Genomic DNA, 27,667 nt, shown 5'->3' on the forward strand with positions numbered 1-27,667 from the left:
ATTTGGCATTATGCCCAAAGGGCAACAAAAATGTGTATACCCTTTCATCCAGCAAATACCACTACTGGGTCTATACCCTGAAGAGATTATGAAAAAGGGTAAAAACATCACTTGTACAAAAATATTCATAGCAGCCCTGTTTATGGTGGAAAAGAATCGGAAACTGTGTGAATGTCCATCAATTGGGGAATGGCTGAACAAATTGTGGTATACGTACCTTATGGAAAACTGTTGTTCTGTTTTGGTTTTTTTTGTAAAGCAATGGGGTTAACTGACTTGCCCAAGGCCACACAGCTAGGTAATTAAGTATCTGAGGTCAAATTTGAATTCAGGTCCTCCTGACTACAGGGCCAGTGTTCTATCCACTGCACTACCTAGCCTCCCCAACACTATTACTCTATTAGAAACCAGGAGAAGCCTGGAAGGATCTGCATGACCTGAAGCTAAGTGAGATGAATAGAACCAGAAGAACACAGTTACACCCTAACATCAACATGGGGATAATTAACCTTAGTGGACTTGCTCATTCCATCAGTGCAACAATTAAGCATAATTTGGAGGTATCTGTGATGGAGAATACCATCTGTATCCAGAGGAAGAATTGTAGAGTTGGAACAAAGACCAAAGACTATTACCTTTAATCTTTAGAACAAAGTTATGTAATTTTGCTCTCTTATACTTTTTTTTTCCTTAAGGGATATGGTTTCTCTCTCATCACATTCAACTTAGTCTTTACATTGTTTCCATGGTATACATTGATCTAACAGACTACCTTCTGTGGGGGGTGGGGGGAGGGAAGTGACATGGGGGGGAATTATAAATTTCAAAATAAATAAAATAAAAAATAAATAAATAATGCCATCACCAATCTAGTAATAAGAGCATTTATTATCATTATTTTATTTCATTGCCAGCCAGTGTGCCATGCATTTTACAAACATCTCATTTGATCTTCCCAACAACCGTGTGAGGTAGGTACTCTTACTGTCCCCATTCTACAGTTGAGGAAACTGAGGTAAGCATGCGGAAGTGAAGTGACTTGCCCAAGGTCATGCAGCTAGGAAGTGTCTGAGGTCACATTTGAACCCAGGCCCAAAACTCTGCACTGTGGTACCCTTAAAGGTCCCCTGGCACTGAGAGGTTAAAGAACTTGTCCAGTTAAATGGTAAAAAATGTGTCAGAGGTGAGACTTGAACCCAGGCTTCCTGGCTTCAAGGCCATCTAACCACTTAAGCTATACTGCTTCTCACAGTAATATAACATATACACTAACCAAAACCCTGTTTGCTGCGTTCAAGAATTAGAGAAAACCCTGTAATTGGGAAAAAGGAGAAAGGTGACAGGCCAGAAGCATCTAGGCCATTCAGAAGAAACAGAATACCACCCCCTTTTCCTTGTAGCCCCCAACTCAAGTTATATTCAGTAATATAATCTAAACAATGTTGTAAGCACCACTGACAAGAGTACTCCTATTTAGGTAACCATCATAATAACTATAGCTGACATATATATATGTATCATTTTAAGATTTAAAAGGTCTTTAGATTAATGAATTCATTTGGTCCTCACAACATCTCTGTGAGATAGTTATTATCCCCATTTTACAGATGAGGAAACTGAGGCTGACGGAGAAGTAAATTGTCTGGGGCAGGATTCAAACTCATCCCTCCTGAGACCAACTTGAAGGCTCTATTCACTTTTAGCTGCCATGGACTGTAAGCCCCAAAGAGGGAGAGAGACAGAGAATGAGAATGTTAGGGTAGGGATGGCAATTCTCATTCAATTCAATCACATTAGCAGGTGTGACACTGGCTAATAGAATACTAATATTCAGAGTATTCTGTGAGATGTTTCCACTCCCCATGTACTCCAGCCAATCAAGTCATCTCAGAATCTAGCAATGTCTTCCTTGAACCAACTCAGAATGAAAAGAAGATAGCACCCTGGCTGTTCCAGGGAGGCCTCATGAAGGATGTTGACATTTACCCAAGCCCTATGCCTTCACCAATGAAACCAGGAGGGGAAGATCGAATTTTTTATAAGAAAGGGTTTGGCTGCCTCCAAGATATCCAGTTTGGGATCCAGTGAGCGGCCAAGCCCTTCTAAAACCATGATCGCGAAGACAATTGAGGCAAAATTACTCTCAAGTTTGACCTGAAAGAGCAAAAACAGAAACAAAAGTTGGGCTTTTTAAAGTCTCATCATATGAATATTTTGTGCCCTTGGTGACACTTTTATCCATTCAGGTTTACTGCCTCCCAGCACCGCCTTACTCTGCCCCTTCTCTACTGTCACAAACCCCAAACAGTCCCAATCTAATGGTACATTTTTTTTTCCTACCTAGGCTTAATTACTGAGTGGGCATAGCCTTAGTCAAACTGAGACCCAAGAAAAATCTTAGCTTAAAAAGGCCAAGGGCCATTGCATCTGGGACCATCACCAGTTATTCTGATCTTTCTCTGACCACTGGACCCTGATGGCTCCAGAGTCAGTGAGGCTGATGACTTAGCACTGCCCTTCCTCACTCAAACCCAATTCACTTGCTTGTCATATCACCTCCCTGACATTATGATCCTCTTTGAGAACAGAAGTACAAAGAATATTACATTCAACCACTCCCATGCACCCTACAAAGTTATCTCTACAGAGATAGAAATTTTTTTTAAATGTCTTTTTTTTTTATTTAAAGCAATGGAGTTGAGTGACTTGCCCAAGGTGAAATAGCTAGACTATTATCAAGTGTTTGAGGCCAGATTTGAACTCAGGTCCTCCTGCCTCCAGAGCCAGTGCTCTATCCACTGCACCACCTAGCTGCCCCTAAAATGTTTTTCTTACAAAACACCTTGCTTTTCTTTCTTAAAAGGAGAGGGAGGGGACAAAAAGGAGTGGGAAGAATAGTGTTCTCCCCCAAAAGTGAAAGAAAAGGAAAAGAAAAAATAAGTTATTGAAGCATTTTTTAAAGAAATGTCCAGAAAAAACAAAAGGTCAGAATCACAGACAAGCAAAATTACTTGCTAAATTTATTATATACTTGAAATGAAAAATGAATGTTATGTAATAGTGTACAGTTTCAGGTATAATCCTCTTCTTTTGTTCTACTTTGTGTAAGTCAAGTATTGTGTAAGTCAATACTTTATTTGGTATTAAGTTCAGACCTTGTCTCCCTGTTTCCTTTGCAGATCAGTCAGGAACTGAGAATACACAGGCAGAAGTAAATAGTACCAGTGACCCTTTGCCTATCTCGATATGCTCACATTCCTTCCCTTGCTAAAACAGCAAGGTTTGAGACTTAGGTCTGAAATCTTGCTAGGACTGGGTCCAGAACTCTATGTCCGGCCTCACAAAGATTCTCTGGAATAGAGTAAACAGCTGGGCAACAAATAAATGGTTAACAAAGAGAGGCTAGATGACTCCTTTCAAGAATACAAACTGGGTTGGGAAAAGATGATCTTGAAGACCTTTCTAACTTTAAGAATTGAAAATGTGTTTCTTCACCCCCTCCCTGAGACACATCTCCAATATTTTCTGTGATCATAGAAAAGTCACTTCTTTGTACGTGTGTGTGTGTGTGTGTTAAGTGACCATATACATGCAAGGGCAGAAGGTCCAACTTAGGACCTAGACTCACCTTATGGGTCATCAGCAACTTAAAAACACTGGAGAGCAAATTTGATACTTGAAGCTGTTGGGAAAAGCAAACCTTACTGCAGAGGCTGAAAGTACTACTTTCCTCTCCATCCTCACAAAAAAAGTGGGGGGGGGCCCTCATTGATTGCTCAAGCAGGGTATAGGGACTCCTCAATTCCTGCAGTTTGTATTGACTACTTTATTCAGGAAGACTGGTTTAAACTCGGGGGAAAAAGAGTGAGGATGGGGATCTTAAAACCATTCAGTATAAGGATCCTTTCTCTCCTCAGAGCAAAAGACCCCAACAGATCACCTCTATCCATTTCCCATCAAACAGAAAAACAACAGAAAGTCACTAGACTGGGTCTAGAGCTGATCTGGGCTCATCTTCTTATATAATTTAAGTGAACTATTAATTTACTAACTATCAATATAGGCTCATGGGTCTAGAAGTCATTCAGCCCAATCCTCAGATTTTAAGTATGAGGGAATTAAGGCCCAGGGAAGTTCTTGCTCAAGGTCACACATGTAAGTAAGCACCAAATGTGGGATTTGACTTCAGGTTCTCTGATAGTCTCAGATTTCTTTCTATTATTACATTCTGTCTCCAAGTTACCCACCAAAGAATACCTAAAGAGAAGACCCATCCATGGCTAGAAGACTTAAAGGAGAAAAACATGGCTACTTCCTAAATCCTTCATGTTACTGTTTTTCTCCCCACCTACCACCCAGCCCATGCCATCCTATACAAAGTAGGCTTCCTGAGGGAAGGGAATTTTTTTTTTCATTTTCTCCTAGCTATAGAGATAGTAGGTACTTAGTAAATACTTATTGGGTTAGATTGCATTGATATGCCTTAAAACAGAGAACACAGAGTCCTTGGTCAGAAATATCTCCTCTACAAACCAGTGATACAAATGGGATTTGCCACAGCTGGGGAGGAGAGCAAGAACCAGAGCTAAGAAGCAGGTTCTTTGCTGCTGGTTGGATCCTCCTCTCCTGGCCTACCTACCTTTTCAAGAGTGATGGTGTTCTTCCTGGCCTGGGCCACTAGCACTGCCATCTCGGTTTTGAATTTTTCCACATCCTGGCACTCATTGGCTCGTGCATGATGCAAGATGAGTTCAGCCACTCTTTCACCCTGAAGACCATGAGACCATGAGGAAAGTCCATATGGAAACTGGAATACTCAGGCTGTTGTACTCACCAATGTAAGTCATGGATTTAGAGCTGGAAGGGATTTTAACCATTTAACCCTTCAGTTTAATGTCCTTTTTAACAGATGAGGAAACCAAGGCAGACGAAATTAAATGACTTTCCATACAGAGCTAGTAGTACATAGAGCTAATCGTTGTCTGGGGTTAATTTGAACCCAGGTCTTCCTGATTCTAAGTCCAGTACTCTATTACATCAAGTTGCATCTCACCTATCTCATCTATATGCACTTCTTCATTCCCACCATAAACCCTCAGATAACATTATCTGAGTTCTTACCCAGGATATAACTGGAGTTAAGAGCCCCATGCTTAGAGTCAGGACGACATCTTTGAGTTCAAGGCCTCAGATACTTCCAAGCTGTGTTGACCCTGGGCAAGTCTCTCCACCCTGTTGGCCTCAGTTTCCTCATCTGTAAAATGAGCTAGAAAGGGAATGGCAAACCACTCCAGTAACTTTACCAAGAAAAACCCCAAATGGGGTCATGAAGAGTTAGAGATGACAGAAAAGACTGAACAACAAGAGTAACAAAAACCTAACTCCCACATCCTATATGTAGTGCTTGGGGCACTTTTACTACTTAAAAAACTTTCTTAGATCATCTGGACTAGACATTTAGACAGCCCTGCCTACATTTCCTTCACAAGCCTCCCCTCTGACTGTACTCCCTGTTCCAGTGCTTACCTAGGAAAGCATATGCCACTAGGAAAAAAGAATAGAGAGTAACTAATGTTTTGTGTATGGCATGATTTGAGAGGTCATATGATGATGGGGGGGTAGGGGAAGCAGATGATTTATTTGGAGTCAGGAAGGACATCTATTCTAGTCCTGAGACTATGTAATTCTGGCAGGGAAGGAGAAAGAAAGGAACAAGTATTTGTGCCAAGTACTCTGCCAATACGACCTCATTTGACCTTTACAACAACCATAAGAGGTGGGTGCTATCATCACCATTAGACAGATGAGACTGAAGCAAACAGAGGTTAACTGACTTGCCCAGGATCACACAGCTACTAAGTGTCTGGGGCTGGATTTGAATTCCTTCTTCCTGACTCCAGGCCAAGAGCTCAATCCACTGCATCACCTAGCTGCTTTGCCTAGACAAATCTGAGTATTAATTTCCTCCAATGTAAAATGGGCATCTCTCTCAATTCCAAAAATTCTCTCTGATGTCTCTAGGACCACAGTCTTTTCCCTGTTATGAATTTATAGCATTCCTCTCCATGGTGAGTTTTTAACATAGCACATACCACCAGTTGTTTTAGAGGCAAAACAATTCTATTGAAGTGTAAGGAAATTTAAGGATTTATATGCATATATGTGTGTGTGTGTGTGTGTGTGTGTATGCATATATACACATATAGATAGACATACATTGATATATACATACACACACAAAAAAAAATTTTATTATTGTTAATGTCATTTCAATCATGTCTGACTCTTTATGATCCCTATTTTGGGGTTTTCTTAGCAAAGATACTGGAGTGGTTTGCCTTTTCCTTTTCTAGCTCATTTTATAGATGAGGAAACTGAGATAAGAAAATGATCAGAATGATCCTCTGTTAACAGTTGACACCTGTGAGGAACATTGAAGAGAGGATGCCTACATTAACAGAGAGGAGACCAAGGAGTCTCCTGGACATTTATTTTGAGGAATCCAAGGTATATTTCCTAACTGGCCTATAGCATGGAGATCACTTGAGCTTCTCACTGTGGCAGCTCTCCTCATCTGGCTCCTCTCTCCCTCTCTCTCTCTCTCTTTCTTTTTTAGTTTTTGCAAGGAAATGGGGTTAAGTGATTTGCCCAAGGCCACGCAGCTAGGTAATTATTAAGTGTCTGAAGTCAGATTTTAACTCAGGTCCTCCTGACTCCAGGGTCAGTGCTTTATCCACTGGGTCACCTGGCTGCCCCTCAAATCAGTTTTTAACCAATGTCTTCATCATGCTTTCCAGATATTTTAAAGCCCAAGCCCTTCAGGTAAAATTAAGACATTTGTAAGCATTACAAACTTGAGAATTCTTAACTGTTGAAATAAAAACAGTGCTCAGACTAACTGCTTGACCACTCCATGATCCACCAGTCTCACCTGCCCCATGGCCACTGCAGTGAAGACTGCCCGGAAATTCTCCAGGTCAGCTGTCTGCAACCCAGCCACGATACCAGCGTCCAGTAAAACCAGCCTCAGTGGGGAAGAAGGAGGTCTTTCTGACATCAAGGTGTTGCACATGTCCCCCAGGCTCCTCTGGCCTTCTTGGCTCTCCTTAGGAAAATCTGCCCCCTGGACCAGGATGTTCCCAGGGTGTAGGTCACCATGGACAAAATTGTCAACAAATACCTGGAAAGGGATCCACAACATGAATAGGTGAGCCCCATCGCCTTCTCACTGAGACTTGTGTTCAGTTCTCATTTATCCATATGAATGGTACAGATACAAATACAACTTCTAATAATGAAACTCTATTATCAGACATTAGCATTTTGTCTGCACTTTGTGGTCCAAGAAACCACAAGGGTCTCTTGTGGGAATTGAGAAATTAAAGTGACTTGCCAGGGCATCAGAGATGGGGATTAACCAAGTCTTCTAACTCCCAGGCCAACTTCACACCATGCTGCTTTCCAACAAATATTATGAATTTTCAGTCATTAGGACAGATAAAGACCAGGGGAACTGAAGCTTAGCTTTGACTTTTAGCTGGGAAATGTATCCTCTAAATAAAATAAGATTATAAATCAGATAAAGGAGTTATTTCATGATCATGCTAAAGTGCTTGACAGCATTTATTTGAACTTGTTGAGCTGAACTAATAATATTCCAATTACAAATGATTCTTATCCATTCCTTGACATGTCTTAGGTTACCTAAGACCTCAAAAAATCCGGTAGCAGCTTATTAACCTTATTCTCACAATTATATGTATTTAAAAGTAACAGAACTTCTTTAAACACCTAATAATTTAGACTTTTCACTGATTCTAATCAGTCTTTCTTTCAGATTCCAATTAATGGAAGTAACTTTAATCTCAAAAATTACACTTGGACCATCCCCTTTCATTTATTTATGAGTAGTGGAAAAGATGATGTTGAGGGCACCAGAGGCAATCTGCTGGTGAGCAAGAGGGATATTATTCTGATCCTTCCAGGATGCAGAGGAAGTCATTGGAATCTGGAGGAAGTGGGGAAGCAAACAATCAGTTACTGGCTGTGTGGCAGGAAGGTCTTCTAGGAGAACAAAGAGGCTGAGAAGGTTGAAGAGCAGCCTTCTTTTCAACAGTTGGGAGAGAGTGATATCAGAAATCACCTAGAGTCACACAGTGAAACGTTCCAGAAAGGATCATTTTGTAATATGGATGATCATCCCTTCATCCTCAGGTTCTGCTATTGATTCATCAGGGTTTCTAAAGTGTATGTCACTTTTCATCTCCTCCCAGAGGCACATTTCCTAGAACATTCTTCCTACATGCAGTCAATAAGCAGGGGAGTTCTTACCATCTTCAGAAGCATGTCTATCCCCAGCTTTGCTATTTTCCCCTTCAGCTTCACAGGAATCTCTGACTTCTGATAACAAGACACAGGCACACTCTCCTTAAAGCAATGCAAAAGGAAAGATGTCAGTTTGGGACCCCCACCTCCCACCCAGTTTTTTAGAATCTCCACCTTTCCTAGTGAATACATCAAGATGGCTTTCCTAGCAGACGCTTAACCAAGTTTAACTTACCCAGGTCAGTCCTTGTATTTACAAAGAAGACATGAAATATTTACAAAGAAGACATGAAAAGAGGGATCATGGGATAAAACGATCTGCTATCACAATGAGCCAATTGTCACCAGTGTCACCTATGTTGCTAATGATTCTGGATCCATCCAACCTAGTTAGCATTCTGTCTTTGGGACACCATGGGGCACATGGTGGTATATCTCATTTACAATAACAGCAATAAAAATGAAGACAACCATTGATTTTCTTAATGATTTAAAATACACAATTAATATAATGTTTTATGAACATTATATCATTTGATCCTTATAACAACCCTGCAAAGTGGAGACTACAGATATTATGCCCATTTTACAGAGAACAAAACTGAGACTCAGCAAGGTTAAATGACTTGTCCATGTTTAGACAGAGATGGAATTTAAATCCCAGTCCTACCTGGCTCCAGACCCTCCTGACTCTTTCCAACTGCATCACACTCCCCAAGAGTGGCGATCACAGGGATCTGTGAAACCATCTTGTCTGATCTGTATCTGAACAAGAAACTGTCTACAATATAGATCTTCCCAATGTTCAATCATCCAGCCCTTACTTAAAGACCTTTAACAAGGTCTTTAATTCTACCCCTTTTTGAAGCCCCCTCATTCCACTTCTGAACAGCTCCAGTTATTAGAAAGGCTTTCTTCTTATGAAATGATAACTACTTTTCTAAAGCTTGGAAGACTTATTTGCCCAGAAACTCCAAGACAGTAAATGTCATAGCTCAGACTCAAACTGACCATTAGATGAGTCCTTTTTTCCCTAGACCATGCTGCCTCTATTTCCACATACACACTATGTGCATATTACACACATAAATACATACTACTTTGGAATATATATATATATATATATATATATACACACACACACACACACACACATATATACACACATGTATATATATGTATACATACTTATATATATGTATACATACATATGTATATATGTACACACACACACACAATTACTTCCTTTCATTCTTACTTCAAATGTTTCCACCAGAACATCTCTGGTGACAAAGGGCTGTAGAGGGGTAGGAAACTTGACAAAATTCACATCTAGAAAATTGTGTTGGAAGCACTCCAGATTCCGAGCTTCATAACGCAAGTCAATCTGTATGGAAAGAAAAGATGAGAGATAAGGTGTACTTTGTTTAGCTTCTGAAATCATTCACAATCTGGTCTCCACATCTCTTCTAATCTTACTGGTCACCATTCCCCACCATCCACATCTTAGATTTTCATAACCACCTTATAAGATATTTAATGTATAAATACACACACACACAAGTGCAGCCAAACTGGCCTTAATACCCCATGGCCAAATTGTATTCACCTCTACCTCATAGCATCCCTCACATTTTTTCAAAATGCCATTTAAGCCCTACTTCCTACAGGATGCCTGACCTGATTCCTTCACATTACCTTGCTTTTTTGACAGTTGTGGTGGTTGTGGTTGTTAAGTCATTTCCACAACCCCATTTGGGATTTTCTTGGTAACAATACTGGAGTATTTTGCCTTTTCCCTCTTCAGTTCATGTTAAAGATGAGGAAACTGAGGCAAACAGGGTCAAGTGACTTGTCCAGGGTCATATAGCTACTAAGTGACTGAGGTCAAATTTGAACTCAGCTCTGATTGCACACCCAATTCTATGCAGTGAGCCCCCTGGTAAGTCTTGCATTTAACAACTCAAATGAACTCTGATGGCAATAAGCAAAACTAAAATGTAGCATATGAATTGTTGATCGGGATTCCTTCAATTCAAATCCAATAGACATGCATTAACCATCTTTTAAGAACGAGGTACTATGCCAGATAAGTGGGCGTGCAAAGGACAAATAGGAAGCAGTCTGCCCTCAAAGAACTTATGAAAGCGGAGGACATAACATTTGTCCTTCATTTTCAAAGAAGACCATGATATCAGGGAGGTGAAGCTAAGACAAGCATGTGAATTGAATTTTGAGCGAGGGGGGGCTGTGCCACCAGCCTCCCTTTCACCTCCAATCATCTGGGTCCAGTGGCCAGATATGAATCAGAATGACTAGAGATTGCCCTGGATGCAAGGCTGGATTCAAACAATGATCCTCCTGACTCCAAGGCCGGTGCTCTATGCACTGTTCCACCTAGCTATCCATTAGTGGAGTACATACAACACATAAAAGGGAAAAGTAGGTGGACAGAATTCTACATCCAAACCTCTTTAGGGGTGGCTAGGTGGGGCAGTGGATAGAGCACCAGCCCTGGAGTCAGGAGCACCTGAGTTCAAATCTGGCCTCAGACACTCAATTACCTAGCTGTGTGGACTTGGGCAAGTCGCTTGACCCCATTGCTTTGCAAAAACCTTAAGAAAGAGAGAGAGAGAGAGAGAGAGAGAGTGCTCTCCCAGATGTGGTGGGCCTCCTCCCCACAAATGTGGAAACTACATTCTCCCCAGATCTTAGATATTTATCTGCTCCTATTCCCTGGGTCACCCTATGCTCCTGGGACACGTGGCTTCTATCTAGACACAAATTTACAAAAAGCAATCTCAAGAGACACCACTCCTACAAAGATCCTGTGTGATACACTGAACTTGAGCTTTTGCCCTGAAAGAAGCTAGGGAATCTATGAGGCAAAGGTGAGGGCAGTTGATGAGCTGCCCAGAGGTTGTCCACTGCACAGAGGATGGACAAACAAAAAGACTAGAGATTGGTCTTTAAGCCATTCTCTACTGGACAGCGCCTATCCACAGTCTTGTCAGTCATTAATCACCCCATAGGGAACATCCAGTCTACTTCACTGACATTTTCTGTAACTGTGCTGTGGTGATGGAAGCTCCAAACTCACCTGTTGGACCATGAGCTTCTCAAACTCTTCCACTACCTCAGGCAAGCTGAGCCACTTGATTCCTGGGATGAGTCCGAGGATTCGACTGCCCAACTTCATCAGGACCAAATCCACCTGTACTTGAGCAAGAAGCCCAGGATGTAGCACCTGTAGGAGAAAAAGAGCAGCATGACCAGGGCAGGGTAGGGTAGTGACCAGGGCAATAACCAGGTCAGGACAGTGACCAGGGATGGGCAATGACCGGTGCAGGGTAATGACCAGAATGGGGCAGCTCACTACCTGCCCAGCTATGTGGAGTGCTTGCAATGTTCATAAAAGCACTACTTCAAGGACACACTAGACACCCCCTACACCTCCCCACCCCACTTGGGCCAGTATTTTCACAGCAGTCTTCTCTGAAGCCACAATTAGACACATCACTTCAGTATCAGAATAGAAGGCTTTGATCAGATGATGTCTACGGCCCCTTATATCTCTACTATTCCATCTGTCTAAATGACTAATGAAATCTCTAAGTCATGATGGCAGGCATTTGATGAATCTGGATTTGAACCACAGGAATGAGTGGCTCATCTAGGAATTTTTCAGAGGGACTAACTTTATCTCTTATTATATATGTTTATTATATCTCACATTTACTATGTTATAGTATGTTTGAAGTACTAAATAAGTATTAAACATACCTTATATATAAAACATGTCATTTGTTATATATAATATATATTTTGTTATAGTATATGCCTAAAGTACTACATGTTTAAATAAAACGTTAAATATATTAAGTATCTTATTACATACCAATTATTGTATATAACGTTATTTTGTTACATTGTAGTATATATTTAAGGTAGTAAATATTTAAATAAAAATGTTTAGAGGTGTTAAGCATGTCTTATTATATCCGACATATCACTTACTATATCCTACGACCTATTTTATATATTATGCCATATTAAGATGTTTAACTGAAGCTACTAAGAGCGCATTAAGTATTGGCTGCACTTGCTGCTCCAGAACACGTTCCGCCCTCTCTGTCTCCTGTAACCCGGGCACGGCGGGCACGGGGGCGGGCACGGGGGCGGGGGCGGGCACGGGCCGGCACGGCGGGCACGGCGCGTGCGCGGCGCTCACTTTGATGGCGGCCGGGACCAGGCGCTCGGGGCCCGGGGCGCCCCCTTCCCGGGCCGTCAGGTAGGCCAGGGGGAGGAGCAGGTCCGGCAGCGCCCCCGCCCCGCCGGGGCCCCCCGCGAGTCTGCGCGCGCAGGCCGGCTCCAGGAAGGCGGCGTCCACGCGGGCCTTGTACACCTGGGCCACGCAGCCCGAGCCCACGGGCTCCCGGCTGTCCAGGCGCAGCGCCCGCGGCCACGCGTCCCCGAAGGCCCGCCGCAGCAGGCGCCGGGTGTGGGCCCACGCGTGGGGGGGCGCGCGGGCGTGCAGCCGCGAGAAGCGGGCGCAGAAGGCCTCGGGGAACAGGTCGCGCCGCGTGCTCGCCCACTGGCCCAGCTTGACGCAGGCGGGGCCCGAGGCCCGGGTGGCGGCCAGCAGCCAGTCCAGCCAGAGCGGCCGCAGCGCGGGCAGCAGCGCGGCCGCGGGCGCCAGCAGCAGCAGCGGGCCGAAGCGCAGCAGCAGCGCGCAGGCGCGCGCGCACACGCGGCAGCCGAAGGCCAGGCGGCGCAGGAGGGGGCGCGGGGGGCGGCGGGCCGGCGCGGGGGCGGCCGGCGGGGGGCTCCGGGGGGGCGCCCCCGGCGTCGCCACCAGCTTGGGCAGCGCGCCCCAGAGCAGCCAGCACGGCCCGGGCCCCCGGCACAGCCCGGCGCCCCGCAGGCGCGACGCCCAAGCCCGGGCAAAGAGCCGGCCGCACGCCATGGGAGAAGTCGGGCCGGAGGGGCTCTGCGGCGGCCTCCCGCGGGGAAGCCCCGCCCCGCTGCCCGGCTGCGCCTGCGCTGCCCCGCCCCGCCGCGCCTGCCCCGCCCCCGCCCGCCTGCGCCTGCTCCGCCCCGGCCTGGGCCTGCTCCGCCCCGGCCTGCGCCTGCCCCGCCCCGCCCCGGCCTGCGCCTGCGCCTGCCCCGCCCCGCCCGGCTGCGCCTGCCCCGCCCGCCTGCGCCTGCCCCGCCCGCCTGCTCCTGCCCCGCCCGCCTGCTCCGCCCTGCCCCGCCCCCACCCCCTGGCTGCGCCTGCTCCGCCCCGCCCCGCCCCCGCCTGCGCCCGCCCCGCCCCGCCCGCCTGCTCCGCCCCGCGCTGCGAGATCCCTGGCCCAGCCGTCCCGGGAAAGACTTCCGGGAGCGCGGAGCGCCGCCCCTCGGCTTCCCCTGGGCGAGGGGGCGGGTCTTCCGCCTCCGGAGCCGTCCCTGCCCTCCTCTCGGGCAGCTCCGGGCTCTATGGAGACGTCATTCGAGCAATCAAAACTGCATGAAATTAAGTAATAAAAAATAGCAAAAAAAAAAAAACCTAAGCACCACTGTGAGAAGCACGTGCCAGGCTACGAGGCCCGGCGGTTGGCGTTTCCTCGGCGGACACAGTGCTCACTCTCACGACAGAGGTGTGCGAAGGGAGGCTCGTGCGCTGACGTCACCGGGGCCGGGGGGAGGGGGCCCTCCGGACCTAAGCCTTTGCGCATGCTCCTCAGCATCCTGCGCGCGGGGGGGGGGGGGGGCGGGGCAAACGGATGGGCACTTAGCTTGTGCAGGGGCGGCGGCACGGCCCGGCCTGCAGCCCCGGGCCTGGGTCCAAACACAGCCATGACCCGGCTGTGTGGCCTCGGGCCAGCCACTGAACCCCGCTGCCTTGCAAAATCCTAAAAAAACAATAAGGGGACTTGATGGCTAGGGCAGAGAAGTCAGCTGGGAAGACTGGAAATGATGACTGCGGCCCTGTGATAGTCACTTGACACAGGCTTTCAGAAACACCGGTACTGTTCGTCTAATTACTGTCCAGCGAGCAAGAACTGTTGGCTAAACAAAATGAAGTCTCCTCAACCAGAACACCACGGCCGTGGTCTCTGCGGGAAGCTTGACAGGAAGGCAATTGGAATAAAGTCCGCCATATCCCCCAGCCCAGCCAAAACCTTGCCGTAATTATATGGGGGCAGCCCTAGATGGGACTCGCAAAGCTTCTCCAGGTTCTGAGATCCCTTTCACCCTCCGTCCTCCTCCATCCTTACACACACATCCAAAGTTCTCATATCTCCCTTTCAGTCTTCCTCACTCGTTCTTTGTATAAGAAGGTTACACAGTTCTGGATCCCGACCGCTATCTCGTACCTTAGTTTTGCCTCTCACCATACATCTGGGGGAAAGATTTCTGGGTTTCTCAAATGAGTTTGAGGAAAAGAAAAAAGGCTCTGTCCACCTCCGAGTCAGAACCGTCCAAAATCATCCAATCTACCGTGCATGCTATACATAGTTTTTGAAACCCCTAAGCTATCAATCCTTGGTGGTCTTGAGTTGTTGACTTCAATAGGTAACTCAGTAAATAAACCCAGTCTTTTCCCAATTCAATCCATAGATCAGGACCCTATGCTCCAGTCTTATGTAGACAAGGTCCAACCTTGAGGGATACTTAAAGAGTGTCGTACTCTGTTTTTCCAATTGTGTCCCTACCTAGAATTTACTCTGAGAAAATATCCAGATATAACTTTATGGCTAGGACCCTGTAAATGTGGACAAAAAAGTTCTCTTCAGCCTCATAGAAGCACTGTTGATAACAATCCATATATTGGCATAAACTTCCTCATAGGATTCCCAATGACCTATTATTACCAAAGTATCATAACTCAGAAAACTCATAAAAAAATAACACGATTTTCTTCCCTTTCCTCTAAATCCCATTTCTCACAGAGGACTCAAAACACTACAATAGATTTCTCTTGAGGGGTCAGTAGAAAACTTAGTCCTCCTCTACTCTGGTCAGTCCCCTTTCCACAGTGAGGCATGAAGTACTCCTAGACTTCTGATAGCCACCCATCTCTTCAGTTTGGATTTTCTTAGAAAGGGACATGATCTAAAACATGATGGAAAAATGCGACCCACATCCAGAGAAAGAACGGATGGTGTCTGAATGAAAACTGAGGCAGACTACTTTCACTTTATTTTTTATAGTTTTTTCCCTTTGTTCTGTTTCTACTCTCACAATGTGACTAATATTGAAGTATGTTTTACATGATTGCTCATATATAACCCATATCAAATTGCTTAGTGTCTTAGGGAGAAGGGAAAGGAAGAAGGGAAGGGAAAAAATTTGGAACTTAAAATCTTACAAAAAAATGTCACTCAGACATTTGATACCTACTAGCTGTGTGATCTTGGGCAAGTCACTTAACCCCATTGTCCCACAAAAAAACAAGCAAAAGTTAATATAAAATATTATCATGACATATAATTGGAAATTACTATTAAATACAATTTTAAAAAATGGAAATGGACTTGGATTTTCTAAAAGATGGCACCTCAGCATTTTGATGAGTTCTTTCATCCCACAGAGACTGAGGGTAAAGAGAAGAAAGCATAATTGGGGGCTAAAAGATAGGCAACCCTTGTTCTTTCTTTTTTTAAGATTTTTATTTTTTTACTTAAAAATTGTATTTATTTTTGAGTTTTACAATCTTTCCCCTAATCTTATTTCCCTCTCCCACCCACAGAAGGCAATTTGTCAGTCTTTACAGTTTCCATGGTATACATTAATCCAAATTGAATGTGATGAGAGAGAAATCTTATCCTTAAGGAAGAAACATAAAGTATAAGAGATAGCAAGATCAGACAATATCAGTTTTTTTCTAAATTAAAGATAGTAGTCCTTGGTCATTGTTCAAACTCCACAGTTCTTTCTCTGGATACAGATGGTATTCTCCATTGCAGACAGCCCAAAATTGTCCCTGATTGTTGCACTGATGGAATTGAGCCCATCCATCCAGGTTGATCATCACCCCCATGTTGCTGTTAGGGTATACAGTGTTTTTCTGGTTCTGCTCATCTCACTCAGCATCAATTCATGCAAATCCCTCCAGGCTTCCCTGAATTCCCATCCCTCCTGATTTCTAATAGAACAATAATGTTCCATGACATACATATACCACAATCTGCTAAGCCATTCCCCAGTTGAAGGGCATTTACTTGATTTCCAAATCTTTGCCACCACAAACAGGACTGCTAGGAATATTTTTTGTACAAGTGATGTTTTTACTGTTTTTCACCCAGTAGTGGCATTGCTGGATCAAAGGGTATGACATTTTTGTTGGCCTTAGAGCATAGTTCCAAATTGCTCTCCAGAAAGGTTGAATGAGTTCACAGCTCCACCAACAATGTAATAGTGTCCCAGATTTCCCACAACCCTTCCAACATTGATCATTGTCCTTTCTGGTCATATTGGCTAGTCTGAGAGATGCGAGGTGGTACCCCAGAGAACATTTAATTTGAATTTCTCTAATAAGTAATGATGCAACCCTTGTTCTTTTATTTTGTTTTTTATATTTATTTTTTATTCTCATTTTGTACAAATTTTTTTACATTAATAAAATATACTTGTTTACAAGTAAACAAAATACCCCTCCCCCCATGAATATAGATAGACTTGCTTGGGCAAAAAAGTAAAGGGGAGAGAAAAAAATTAAAATTAAAAAAAATAACAGTAATAATTGTAGGTATGGCCAGGTGGCGCAATGGACGAAGCACCAGCCCTGGAGCCACGAGCACCCGAGTCCATATCCAGCCTCTTAAACCCAATAATCACCCAGCCATGTGACATGCAAGCCACCCGATCCCCACTGCCCTGCAAAAACCAAAAAGAAGAAAAAAAAGACCCAAAATAAAATAAAATAGTAATAATACTAGGGGTGGCTGGGTGGCAGACAGAGCATTGGCCCTTGAGCCAGGAGCACCTGGGTCCAAATCCGGCCCCAGACACCCAAAGATCACCCTGCTATGTGGCCCCAGGCAGGCCACCCAGCCCCACCTGCCCTGCACCCTCCCCAAATAATAATAACAAAAAATGTGCTTCAGTCTTTGTTCCAACACCATCAACTCTTGTCGTGATTGGATCACATTCTTTATGATAAGTCCATCACAAAAGTTACTTCCATATTTTTCCAATGTTGCCATTGATGATGGCAACTCCCTCCTTTCTTATTTCTCCACTACCATGTACTATATTTTCTCTCTCCTTTCACTCTGACTCTGCTGTAGGGTCACTGAGTGGCGCGGCAGACAGATCCCTGGTCCTGGGGCCAAGAAGCCCTGAGCCCCCATACCACCCCTTGGGCCCAGAATCCACCTAGCCCTATGGTCCTGGGCAGGCCATCCGATCCCAGCCCCTTGAAAGAAGTAAAAAAGAAAATGTGTTATATCTGACCACTGTCCCCCCATGGTCCATCCTATCCTCCTTTATTTACATCCCCACCCCTTCCCCCTGCTCCCCCCTCCTTCTTACTCCAGATGTCTATACCCCATTGAGTATATTTGCTGTTTCCTCTCCTAGCCATCTCTGATGAGAGCAAAGGGTCCCTCATTCCCCCTTGCCTCCCCCCCCTTCCATATCATTGCAATAGCTCATTGTAATAAAAAAAAATCTTATTATGTGAAATAGCTTGGACTATTCCCCTTCTCCTTTTTCTTTCTCCCATTCCATTTCCCTTTTTTTCCTATTGACTCCATTTTTACACCATATTTATCTTCGAATTCAGCTTTCTCCTGTGCTTCAACTATAAAAGCTCCCTCTACCTACTCTATTAACTGAGAAGGTTCATATGAATATTATCAGTATCATTTTTCTATACATGCAGTTCATCCTCATTAAGTCCCTCATATTTCCCCCCTCTCCTCCAATCTCCATGCTTCACCTGAGTCCTGTATCTGAAGATCAAACCTTCTGTTCAGCTCTGGCCATTCCAAAAGGAACCTTTGAAATTCCCCTGGTTCATTGAAAGTCCATCTTTTTCCCTGGAAGAGGACATTCAGCCTTGCTGGGTAGTTCATTCTTGGCTGCATTCTTAAGTTCTTTTGCCTTCCGGTATGTTGTATTCCAAGCCCTATGAGCTTCCAATGTAGTTGCTGCTAAGTCCTGTGTGATCCTGACTACAGCTCCACGATATTTGAACTGTGTCCTTCTGGCTGCTTGTAATATTTTCTCTTTGATTTGGGAGTTCTGGAACTTGGCTGTAATATTCCTGGGAGTTGGTTTTTTGGGATCTCTTTCTCTGGGGGATCGGTGGATTCTCTCCATTTCTATTTTTCCCTCTGCTTCTAGAATATCAGGGTAATTTTCCTATAGTAATTCTTTGAAAATGATGTCAAGGCTCTTTTCCTGATCATGACTTTCAGGTATTCCAATAATTTTCAAATTATCTTTCCTAAGTCTGTTTTCCATATCAGTTGTTTTTTCAATGAGATATTTCACATTTTCTTCTAATTTTTCATTTTTTTGGTTTTGAAGTATTGATTCCTGATTTCTGGTAAATTCATCAATCTCCCTGAATTCTATTCTTTGAAGGATTTGTTCTCCTCAGAGAGTTTTCTTATCTCTTTTTCCATCTGGCCAATTTTGCTTTTTAAAGCATTCTTCTCCTCAATAACTTTTTGAACTGTTTTATCCATTTGACCTAAGCTGGTTTTTAGCATGTTATGTTCTTCAGCATTTTTTTGGATTTCCTTGACTAGGCTGCTGACTTCATTTTCATGTTTTTCCTGCATCTCTCTCCTTGCTTTTCCCAGTTTTTCTTCCAACTCCCTCATTTGATTTTCAAAGTCTTTTTTGAGCTCTGTCATAGCCTGAGCCCAATTTCTGTTTTTCTTGGAGTCTTTAGATGCAGGAGCTTGTGCTTCCTCATCTTCAGACTGAGTATTTTGATCCTTCTTGGGCTCATTTGCAAAATATTTCTCAATGGTCTTCCTCTTGTTTCTTTGCCTGTTCATTTTCCCAGCCTAAGCCTATTTTTGGGGGTGCTTCCCTGAGCTTTTGGGACACTCCCACAAGGGTCTCAGTGTGTGAGGTTCTGTCCTCCCTCCTGGTCTGTGAATGAACATGAGCGCCCCCCTCTGCCATGGGGCTGAGGTGGGGGGGCCTTGCTGTTCTATAGGGGGGGCCTAGACTTCTATCAGGATCTGAATGTGGTCAGAGCCCCAGAGTCCTGTTCCAGGGGCAGAGGACAGAGCTCTACAGTCTCTCTCTCTCTTCACTCCCCTCCCTCAGTTCAATGGGCTCATGCCCTGGGGCTCCTGCTTACAGGCTCCTCCTGCTTCTGTTTCAGGGTCTGTGCTGCTGAAAGACCAAGCTGCTTGCTGTGTGCCCTGAGGGCTGGCCTCCATGTGCTCGCTCTGGCAGAGGTCCCCCGCTGTTCCCCCACTTTGTGCTGGTGCTCCCCGGGGGTGCAGCTCAGGAGACTCCCCCGCTGCTGTGAGCCACAGCTCCCAGCGCCCTGGGGCTGCGCTGAAGTTCTTTCCCTCTGGCAGCAGCCCCTCCAGCAGGCCGCCCTCTGACCCCGGGGAGCAGAGCCTTTCTGCTCTTTTCCAGGTTACCTTGAGTAGGAGAAGTGCCTCAATGGGTCCCTTTGTGGGTTCTGTCTCTCAAAAGTTTAGTTAGAGTCCTTAGTTTATGAGTTTTTATCAGAGAGCTCCTAAAACTCGATCCCTTCATGTCACCATCTTGCAACCCTTGTTTTTAATGTAGATGCACTACCTAAAGAACTCATGGCAAAAAGTGAGGTACTGAAGTCTCAGTACCTTGCTTCTCCATTAGTGACTTTAATTCTTAGAATTCTTCAGTTTTAGAAGCAATCTGTATGATCTTCTCTCTCGACAATAGCTTTTTCTTCTTTTTTTGTATTCCCAGGAACTCATCTTCATGGACTGTCAAGTTTAATGTTACTAGAGAGCAAACCCTGAGATGGGTGCTGCCCTTCTCCCCAGATCCCCCTTCTCTCCTTAGAAGTCTGGAATGCAGAATTAGGTTTGTCCAAGCACTAACAGGAATCTGCCCTTCTCTAACAGAAAACAGGATTCTAGAATCCTCAAACTTGGAGTGACTAGAGAGGCAATCCTAGAAAGGGGGCTCTCAACAACTTCTGAAGAAAGGGGGCTCTCAACTTCTGAAGAAGTTGGGGTTCAGAAATTTTTCCCCTCCTCCTCTTTCCTGCCTCCTTTCGGGCTCCTTGAAGGCAGGGGACTGTCTTTCTTTCTTTTTATTCATAGTATCCATAAGCTTAATACAGTGACTGACACAAAGATGCTTAAGAAATATTTATTGGATTAGTAAAGAACTTAAGTATGAAAAGCACCATTGTCCCACCAAATAACCATCTTCTTAGACCAAAAACTTTCATCACTGAGGCACTTACTGTTGATATGGTTTCCCTTTTAATTGCTGAGAATGTGGTTCCTGAGTGCCAAAGCCCAAATGGTCATTAACAGTTGCCCCCCATCCCCACCTCAGGACCCACAAATGAACCAAAAGGCTACAGGGCAGAAGGATCAATAGGCTCCCTTTTTACAGTCCAGTGCAAGGGGCTAACTCCACCCACAAGAGTGCAAATCAAGGAATTCATCCAAGAGCAGCCTTTCTGTGAAATCCATCCTCCGGAAGGTGGGCTGTTCAACCCCGCCTCAAGAAAATACAATCAATCAAAAGTCCCCCCAAAAGACTCACTACTCAGTAGCTTATTAAATTGATTGGAGATTTCCACCAATTAGCCCCCTACACCAGAAAATCATCTTGCATTTGAAGATGCTGAGTCCTGAGACTGAGATCATTCTTCAGTTATTGATCATTCTCTTCCTTTCCTCTCTCTCTTCTCTTTCCCTATTCCAGAAAAAAATTGAAGGCATCCATATGTTTTTATGTTTAGTCATCTTCAGTGGACATATTTCTTTCCAGTTTGGGTAAGACAAACCCTCCTTTGAAAGTTATTAAGCCTTACTAACACTAGGTGGCACCCATATACTTGTGAAGTGATTGTTTTCACTCTCTGGTCCCACTTCCAAATTGTTGACAGAGGGCTTCATTCTAGTGCTTGATGGAAAAGAGGAATAGAGAAACATATGGCTATGCTTATCATTTTAGTTTAACTCATTTGCGACAAATATGTTATCGAACGTAGCAACAAGACAGATGTTTAAACATAAACAAAATCTATTATAATTCAACAAAATCATTGAATACCTATATACTAAGGCTGTACTACCCAGAAAAGGCAGTTAGGTGGTGAAGTCGATAGAGTTCAAATCTAGCCTCAGATGCTTACCTGTGTGGGTACCCCGTGTATAGGTCACTTAACTCTGCCACACTTTTCTCATCTGCAAAATGAGCTAGAGTCAAAAAAATTAGAAACTGAGGAGATATACATCAATTGGGAAATGACTGATCAAGCTGTGGTATATGAATATAATCGAATATTATTGTACTATGAGAAATGATACGCAGGCAGATTTCAGAAAAACCTGGAAAGACTTCTTTTAACTGATGCAAAGTGAAATGAGCAGAACCAGGAGAACATTGTAAGCAGTAATTGCAACAATGTGCAATGATCAACTCTGAATGAATTACTCTTCTCAGCAATACAATAATCCAAAACAATTACAAAGGACTCACAATGGAAAATGCTATCCACATCCAAAGAAAGACTGTTGGACTCTGAATGCAGACCAAAGTATATTATTTTCATTTATTTTTTGGTTTTTCCTTTTCACATGACTAATATGGAAATATGCTTTATGTAATTGCATCTATGCACATTTATTGCACATATCAGACTGCTTTTTGAGGAAGAGAAAAATATTTGAAACTCACAATTTTGTAAAAATGAATGTTTAAAATTGTCTTTTATATATAATTGGAAAAAATAGAACACTTTTTAAAAGAAAGAAATGGCAAACCACTCCAATATCTTTGCCAAGAAAACTCCAAATGGGGTCATTAAAGAGTCAGACTCAACTGAAAAAGACTGAATAGGTAATGTGATAGCTAGAATTTACCTAATTCTTTAACATTTGCAAAGTGCTTTACAAATATCATGTCATTTTATCCTCACAACCATCCTGATATAATTATTTATCCCATTTAATAAATGAGGAAACTGAAGTTGACAGAAGTGACTTACCCTGGGACACATAGCTTGGGTCTGAGACAAAATTTAAACTCCTTCCCAATTATAGTCCAATGTTCAATCAACTACACCAACTAGTTGCCTCTTTAGAATATGCTAAAAGGACTGAGGGTAAAAAGTATGCCAAATGGCATAGATCCTGTTTTCAAGGAGTTTATATTCTAACGAGGAAGACAATAAACGTACATATGTAGCAGTGCATAGGAATAGGAAAGCCCTGCAGAAGTTGGGAATTAAATTGCTTCTGGAAGAAAGCAGGGAAGGTAGGAGTTGAAAGTGTGGAGGGAAAACATTCTAGGCATAGGATAAATGCTTGGAGATGGGAGATGGAGTATAATGTGTGAGGAATAGTTGAACCACTAAAGTACATGAAAGGCAATAAGATGGAAGAAGACTGGAGAGTGGTAAGGGGCTAGGTTGTTATAAACGATTTTGCCAAATGAAGGCTTTTATAGTTGAAGGTAGAGATAATAGGAAACCACTGAAGTTTATTAAGGGAGAGACTGGCTGTGCCTAGCTAAACTGTAATTTAAGAAGATCACTTTTATAACTAAATGGAAGATGGACTGGATTGAAGAGAGACTTGAAACAGGAAAACCAATTAAAAGGTATTGCAGGGGCAGCTAGGTGGCACAGTGGACAAACACCGGCCCTGGAGTCAGGAGTACCTGGGTTCAAATCCAGTCTCAGACACTTAATGATTACCTAGCTGAGTGGCCTTGGGCAAGCCACTTAACCCCATTGCTTAGCAAAAACCTAAAAAAAAAGAAAAGTATTGCAATAATATAGGTGAGAGGTGATAAAGACTTATACAAGATGGTGATTATGTGTGCTGAAATAAGGGAAAGGCAAAAAAAACAAGAACAGCAACAGATTGGCTATATGAGATGAGCACAAGTAAAGTTAAAAGTGAAATTAAGGTTATGAAAAAAGGTGATTAGAAGTACACTAGTGCCTGTGACAGAGGAAAATTGAGACGGGAGGAGGTTTTGAGGGAAAATATAATGAGCTCAGTTTTGGATTTGTTGATTTTGAGATGCCTACTGAACACCCAGTTTGAGGTGTCCAATATCAGTTGGCAATGTGAGAGTAGAGCTCAGAAAAGGGGTTAGGGCTGAATGTATATATATATACACATATAATTTTCTTTTTCTTTGGTTTTTGCAAGGCAATGGGATTAAGTGACTTGTCCAGGGTCAGATATCTAGGTGATTATTAGGTGTCTGAGGTTGGATTTGAACTTAGGTCCTCCTGACTCCAGGGCCAGTGCTCTATCCACTGTGCCACCTAAGTATCCCTATGTAAATGAAAATTGAACCCAATTGGTGATGAGGTCACCAAGCTAGATAGTATCAGAAAAGTCATCTAGACTAACCCAGAAGTGTTAAACACGTAGCCTGAGGTCAACAACATTCAACTGAACCAAAGTAAAATGTAATTTGGCGATATTTAACAAAATATGATACAACATAGATTACATTAATGTATGGCTTTCTAAGACAATTATGGCCCATAGGGATTCATTCTACTTGAGTCAGGTATCACTGGTATGGCTCCTTCATTTTACTGATGTGGAAAATGAGGCAGATAAGAGTTGAATTAACATAAGAACCCAGGTATCCTAAATCACAGTACAGTCCACTTCCACCATACTACATTAATTTCAATTAGACATCTACATGGCAACTTCAGGGATGTCAAACCCCAATATCTTCTCCTCATCCCCCCTACTTCCCAATAGTTCATTGAAGTGCTCACTAAAGGCTGAAGTTCCTTTACCAGGGGATAAAATATTTGCTATTCTCTGGTTTGGTATAAGGCTAGAAACTGAGCCACTATTTACCACCAAGAGAGGTAAACTAGTGACATATATTCCATTAAAGTAAAAACAAATAAAAAAGTACAACAGAGAGCCTTTCCTGAAATTTGACTTTATTAAGGAAATGAAGACAAGACTGAGCAATGGAGTACTAACAGTACCTAGCTCTATACCTATGTCATAGAATCACTAATTCAGAGAGATTTTCAAGAAAACTTAGAGGGTATCTGGCCTAACCTCCCAACCATCCTTTCAGTTATCCAGTTTCCCAGCTTGGGCAATGAGACACTTAATGAATGTTTGACAATAATGATGCTTATATCCAAAGGTACCACCAGACCTTTCCTGAGATGGAGGTATCGTTTGTTTTGTTTGACCCCAGAGAATTCAGCACCAGACAATGATGATGAACCTGCAGTTCACTCAGCAGCACCAAGAGTGATTCTTAACCATAGTGAATACAACCAATCCTGGTCCCTAAAAAGCTCACCTCAGGGTTATTCTGACTCTCCTCTCCTGGCCTTCCCAGATGATATGTCTGCTTTGCTTCTGGCAAAGTTGGAGGGAAAGATAGGAAGAGGAGTATATTCAATGGGAGAATTAATCCAGCAAGAACAGCCAAGCATAAATGATCCCTTTGCCTCCATACTGTTTTGTGGGATGTCCCCTTCACCATATCAGGTAACATCTTGGAATGGATATGTCTTCTTTTTTCCCCCTTTATTTTATTCTCAGACCTCAAAAGCTTTTGAACGAGAGGGATCTTAGGAGAACAGATAATGCTACCTTTTACCCACTACAGGAATATCTTCTACATTCTCCAGTATTCAAAGTCATAGATGTGACCTCTGCAAATATACCTTCTAGATAAGGAACTAAAGCCCAAAATGGTACTAGAAGTTGGACCTCTGGATTTTCCAACTTAGTAGGATGTTTTCTGTCTTTCTATCATGAACTGAAGTCAGATCACGAAACAGGGTATTGTTGGAACCAAGGAAAACCAATCAAGATTTTAGTTGAGAGTTCTTATTCTCAGAGGTCGAGTTGGCTTGTTTAGAAGCCAGAACAGATTCCGTTTCCAGTTGCCTCCAAGAGAGATGGAGCAGAAGGAGGAATGGAGTCAGAAAAGGAATAAGAAACAAGGTTAAGTCCCAGCCTACTACAGATGAAAGGAACAAGGAAGTAGGTGTGAAAGAATAACTCTTCTGAATTTTGTTAGAAATTATTTACTACTATTCTATGTATCAAATGTTTTTCTATTATAATCCTGACCTTGTTTAATCATCAAGTTCAGAACTTGTCAATTATTTCTGCTCTTTAACTCTCAAATACTCAAATGGATATGTGTTCTCATTGATTTAGAATTCCCTTCATTGATGAAGATCGTAACCCTATTCATGCCCTTCCATCCTATGTCTCTCTTCCTTGTCTTGCCCAAAGTCAGCCATAGGGACCAAGGCCACAAAACATGCTGGAGATTTTCCTTGCTTTCTCCTGAAACACAAAGGTAAGGGGAAGGGAAAAATTAGGTATTTATCTATATGTGGACCAGGCACTTTGTTAAGAACTTTACCAGTAGCTCACTTGATTCTCACAACAACACTGTGAAATGGATTTTCAAATCTACCATTTTTGCAAATGAGGAACTGAAGCAAAGAGAAATTAAGTGACTTGCTCAGGGTCACATAACTAGGCTGTGTCTGAAGCCACATTTGAACACAGATCTTCCTTACTCTAGGCCTAGCACCCTTGCCATAGCTTCACCTAAGGAACCAAAATGGAACAGTCTGATCCTCTACCTGTCATCCCTTGCTCTTACCATATGACCAACCCACCTCCTTCTTCTGTCATACAATTTTGGGTGACATTCTTTGCTTCCATTCTTCTATAGAGTCATTAGTTGGCTCTACATTGCATCTTGCTCACATCCATCACCTTTTTCTTTGCCCTCGATGTGATACTCACTTTTCATTCTTTGGAGGCAATGGTGTTCCAGATACAGCAACACCATTGAAAAGGTGCTCCTATTCTGTGATGGAGAGTTTGGGATGAACAAATCCTGCAATTTCCCCAAAGCAGTCTAGCCTACTTTCCTCCTTTTCATCTCTAGGAATAGCAGAAAACAGGTGGGAATTTTTTTTTTAAATAATCCTTAGCTATTTAAAAAAAACAGCTCTCCTCTAGAAATGAGTCCATTTGCAAATATCTGATCTGATCCTTAGGACAACCCTGTGAGGCAGAAGCAATTATTATTCCTATTTGATAGTTGAAGAAACTATGACTGAGAGTGATTAAATGACTTGCCCAGGGTCTCACAGCTAATGAGTGTCCGGAGTCAGAGTTCAACTCAAGTATTCTTGACTGCAAGTCCAGTGGTCTATTCATTGTGCCATCTAGCTTCCTAAAGAGTACAAAGTGAAGGAATTCTTAAGCTAGCAATATGCAATAATATGCAAAGGCTTCAGGAATGAGACCAAATATAGCTATAGGGACTGGGCAAAACATATTTTTGTTCATTGATGTGTAAAATTATGTACCAATCAGTTTTATATATAGAATACTAAGATAAACTGTTGCAGTGACAGCTGAAATACTTTTGGGGCCACCATCTTTGTCTTTTATTCTCAAATGTTTCTAATGTTTTCTTGAGACTTATCTGAGCCTTAAAGTCATTTGCAAAATTGAAACTAATCCAAGGAAACAGGAAAGACAAACCAAAAGAACTCAGCCTCAAAAGAGGCAGAGGGTATGCAAAAGACAGGGAGAAGCAAAACCTTCTCTCTAATGAAGAAAGATGTAAAGAATAGAGGGATTTACCCTGACCTCAGCCAGTACTGGTACTGTGAATCATATTGACTGTATTGGTACTGAAGGAAGGTGGAACCATAGAAAAGAAAACGCTCTTTGAATCAATGTCTTTCCTTGATTTAGAGAGGTTTCTCAAGCCTAAAGTGGCACTGTAAATCTAGAGGGACTATCAAAGCAGCTAAGGAAAATAGAGCTCACCTAAGGTACATTTGTCCTTGAGTCCATTAGCTCAAGAAGAAGTCCTTTTTTGTATTCTTTATTATATGGAATAAACTTGTTCTGTGTTCTAGACTTTATTAAATTGGTACCAGCAAGGGAAATGAAGAAAAGTCCTAAATACAAGAAACAAACCAAAATTGGAAATTCCTGGGCAACCATAACTGATGAGCATCCACCAATGTAAGGGCATTAGTCATAGATTATGATGGTTATCATTGACAAATCTCCTGAATTGAACCTATTGCATCTATCATCAGTTGACACATGGATTACATTTACTATTAAATTAAATTAAACAGATAGTTATTGCT

The 27,667-nt window shown here is 42.9% G+C and overlaps 1 protein-coding gene across 1 annotated transcript; it reads right to left on the minus strand.

The window, feature by feature from the left end:
- Positions 1 to 868: 868 nt before the first annotated feature.
- ADCK2 (aarF domain containing kinase 2) lies at positions 869 to 13,291 on the minus strand. The gene is made up of 8 exons (XM_074195270.1): positions 12,557 to 13,291; positions 11,426 to 11,572; positions 9,584 to 9,712; positions 8,332 to 8,427; positions 6,932 to 7,180; positions 4,640 to 4,768; positions 3,629 to 3,682; positions 869 to 2,154 (listed from the first exon to the last, which is right to left on the minus strand). The coding sequence occupies exons 1-8, from the start codon at positions 13,289 to 13,291 to the stop codon at positions 2,002 to 2,004; spliced, it is 1,692 nt and encodes a 563-aa protein (XP_074051371.1). The 3' UTR covers positions 869 to 2,001.
- Between the last annotated feature and the right edge of the window lie 14,376 nt (positions 13,292 to 27,667).

The sequence above is a fragment of the Macrotis lagotis genome, chromosome 7, assembly GCF_037893015.1.
Source record: "Macrotis lagotis isolate mMagLag1 chromosome 7, bilby.v1.9.chrom.fasta, whole genome shotgun sequence".
Classification (NCBI taxonomy): Eukaryota; Metazoa; Chordata; class Mammalia; order Peramelemorphia; family Peramelidae; genus Macrotis; species Macrotis lagotis.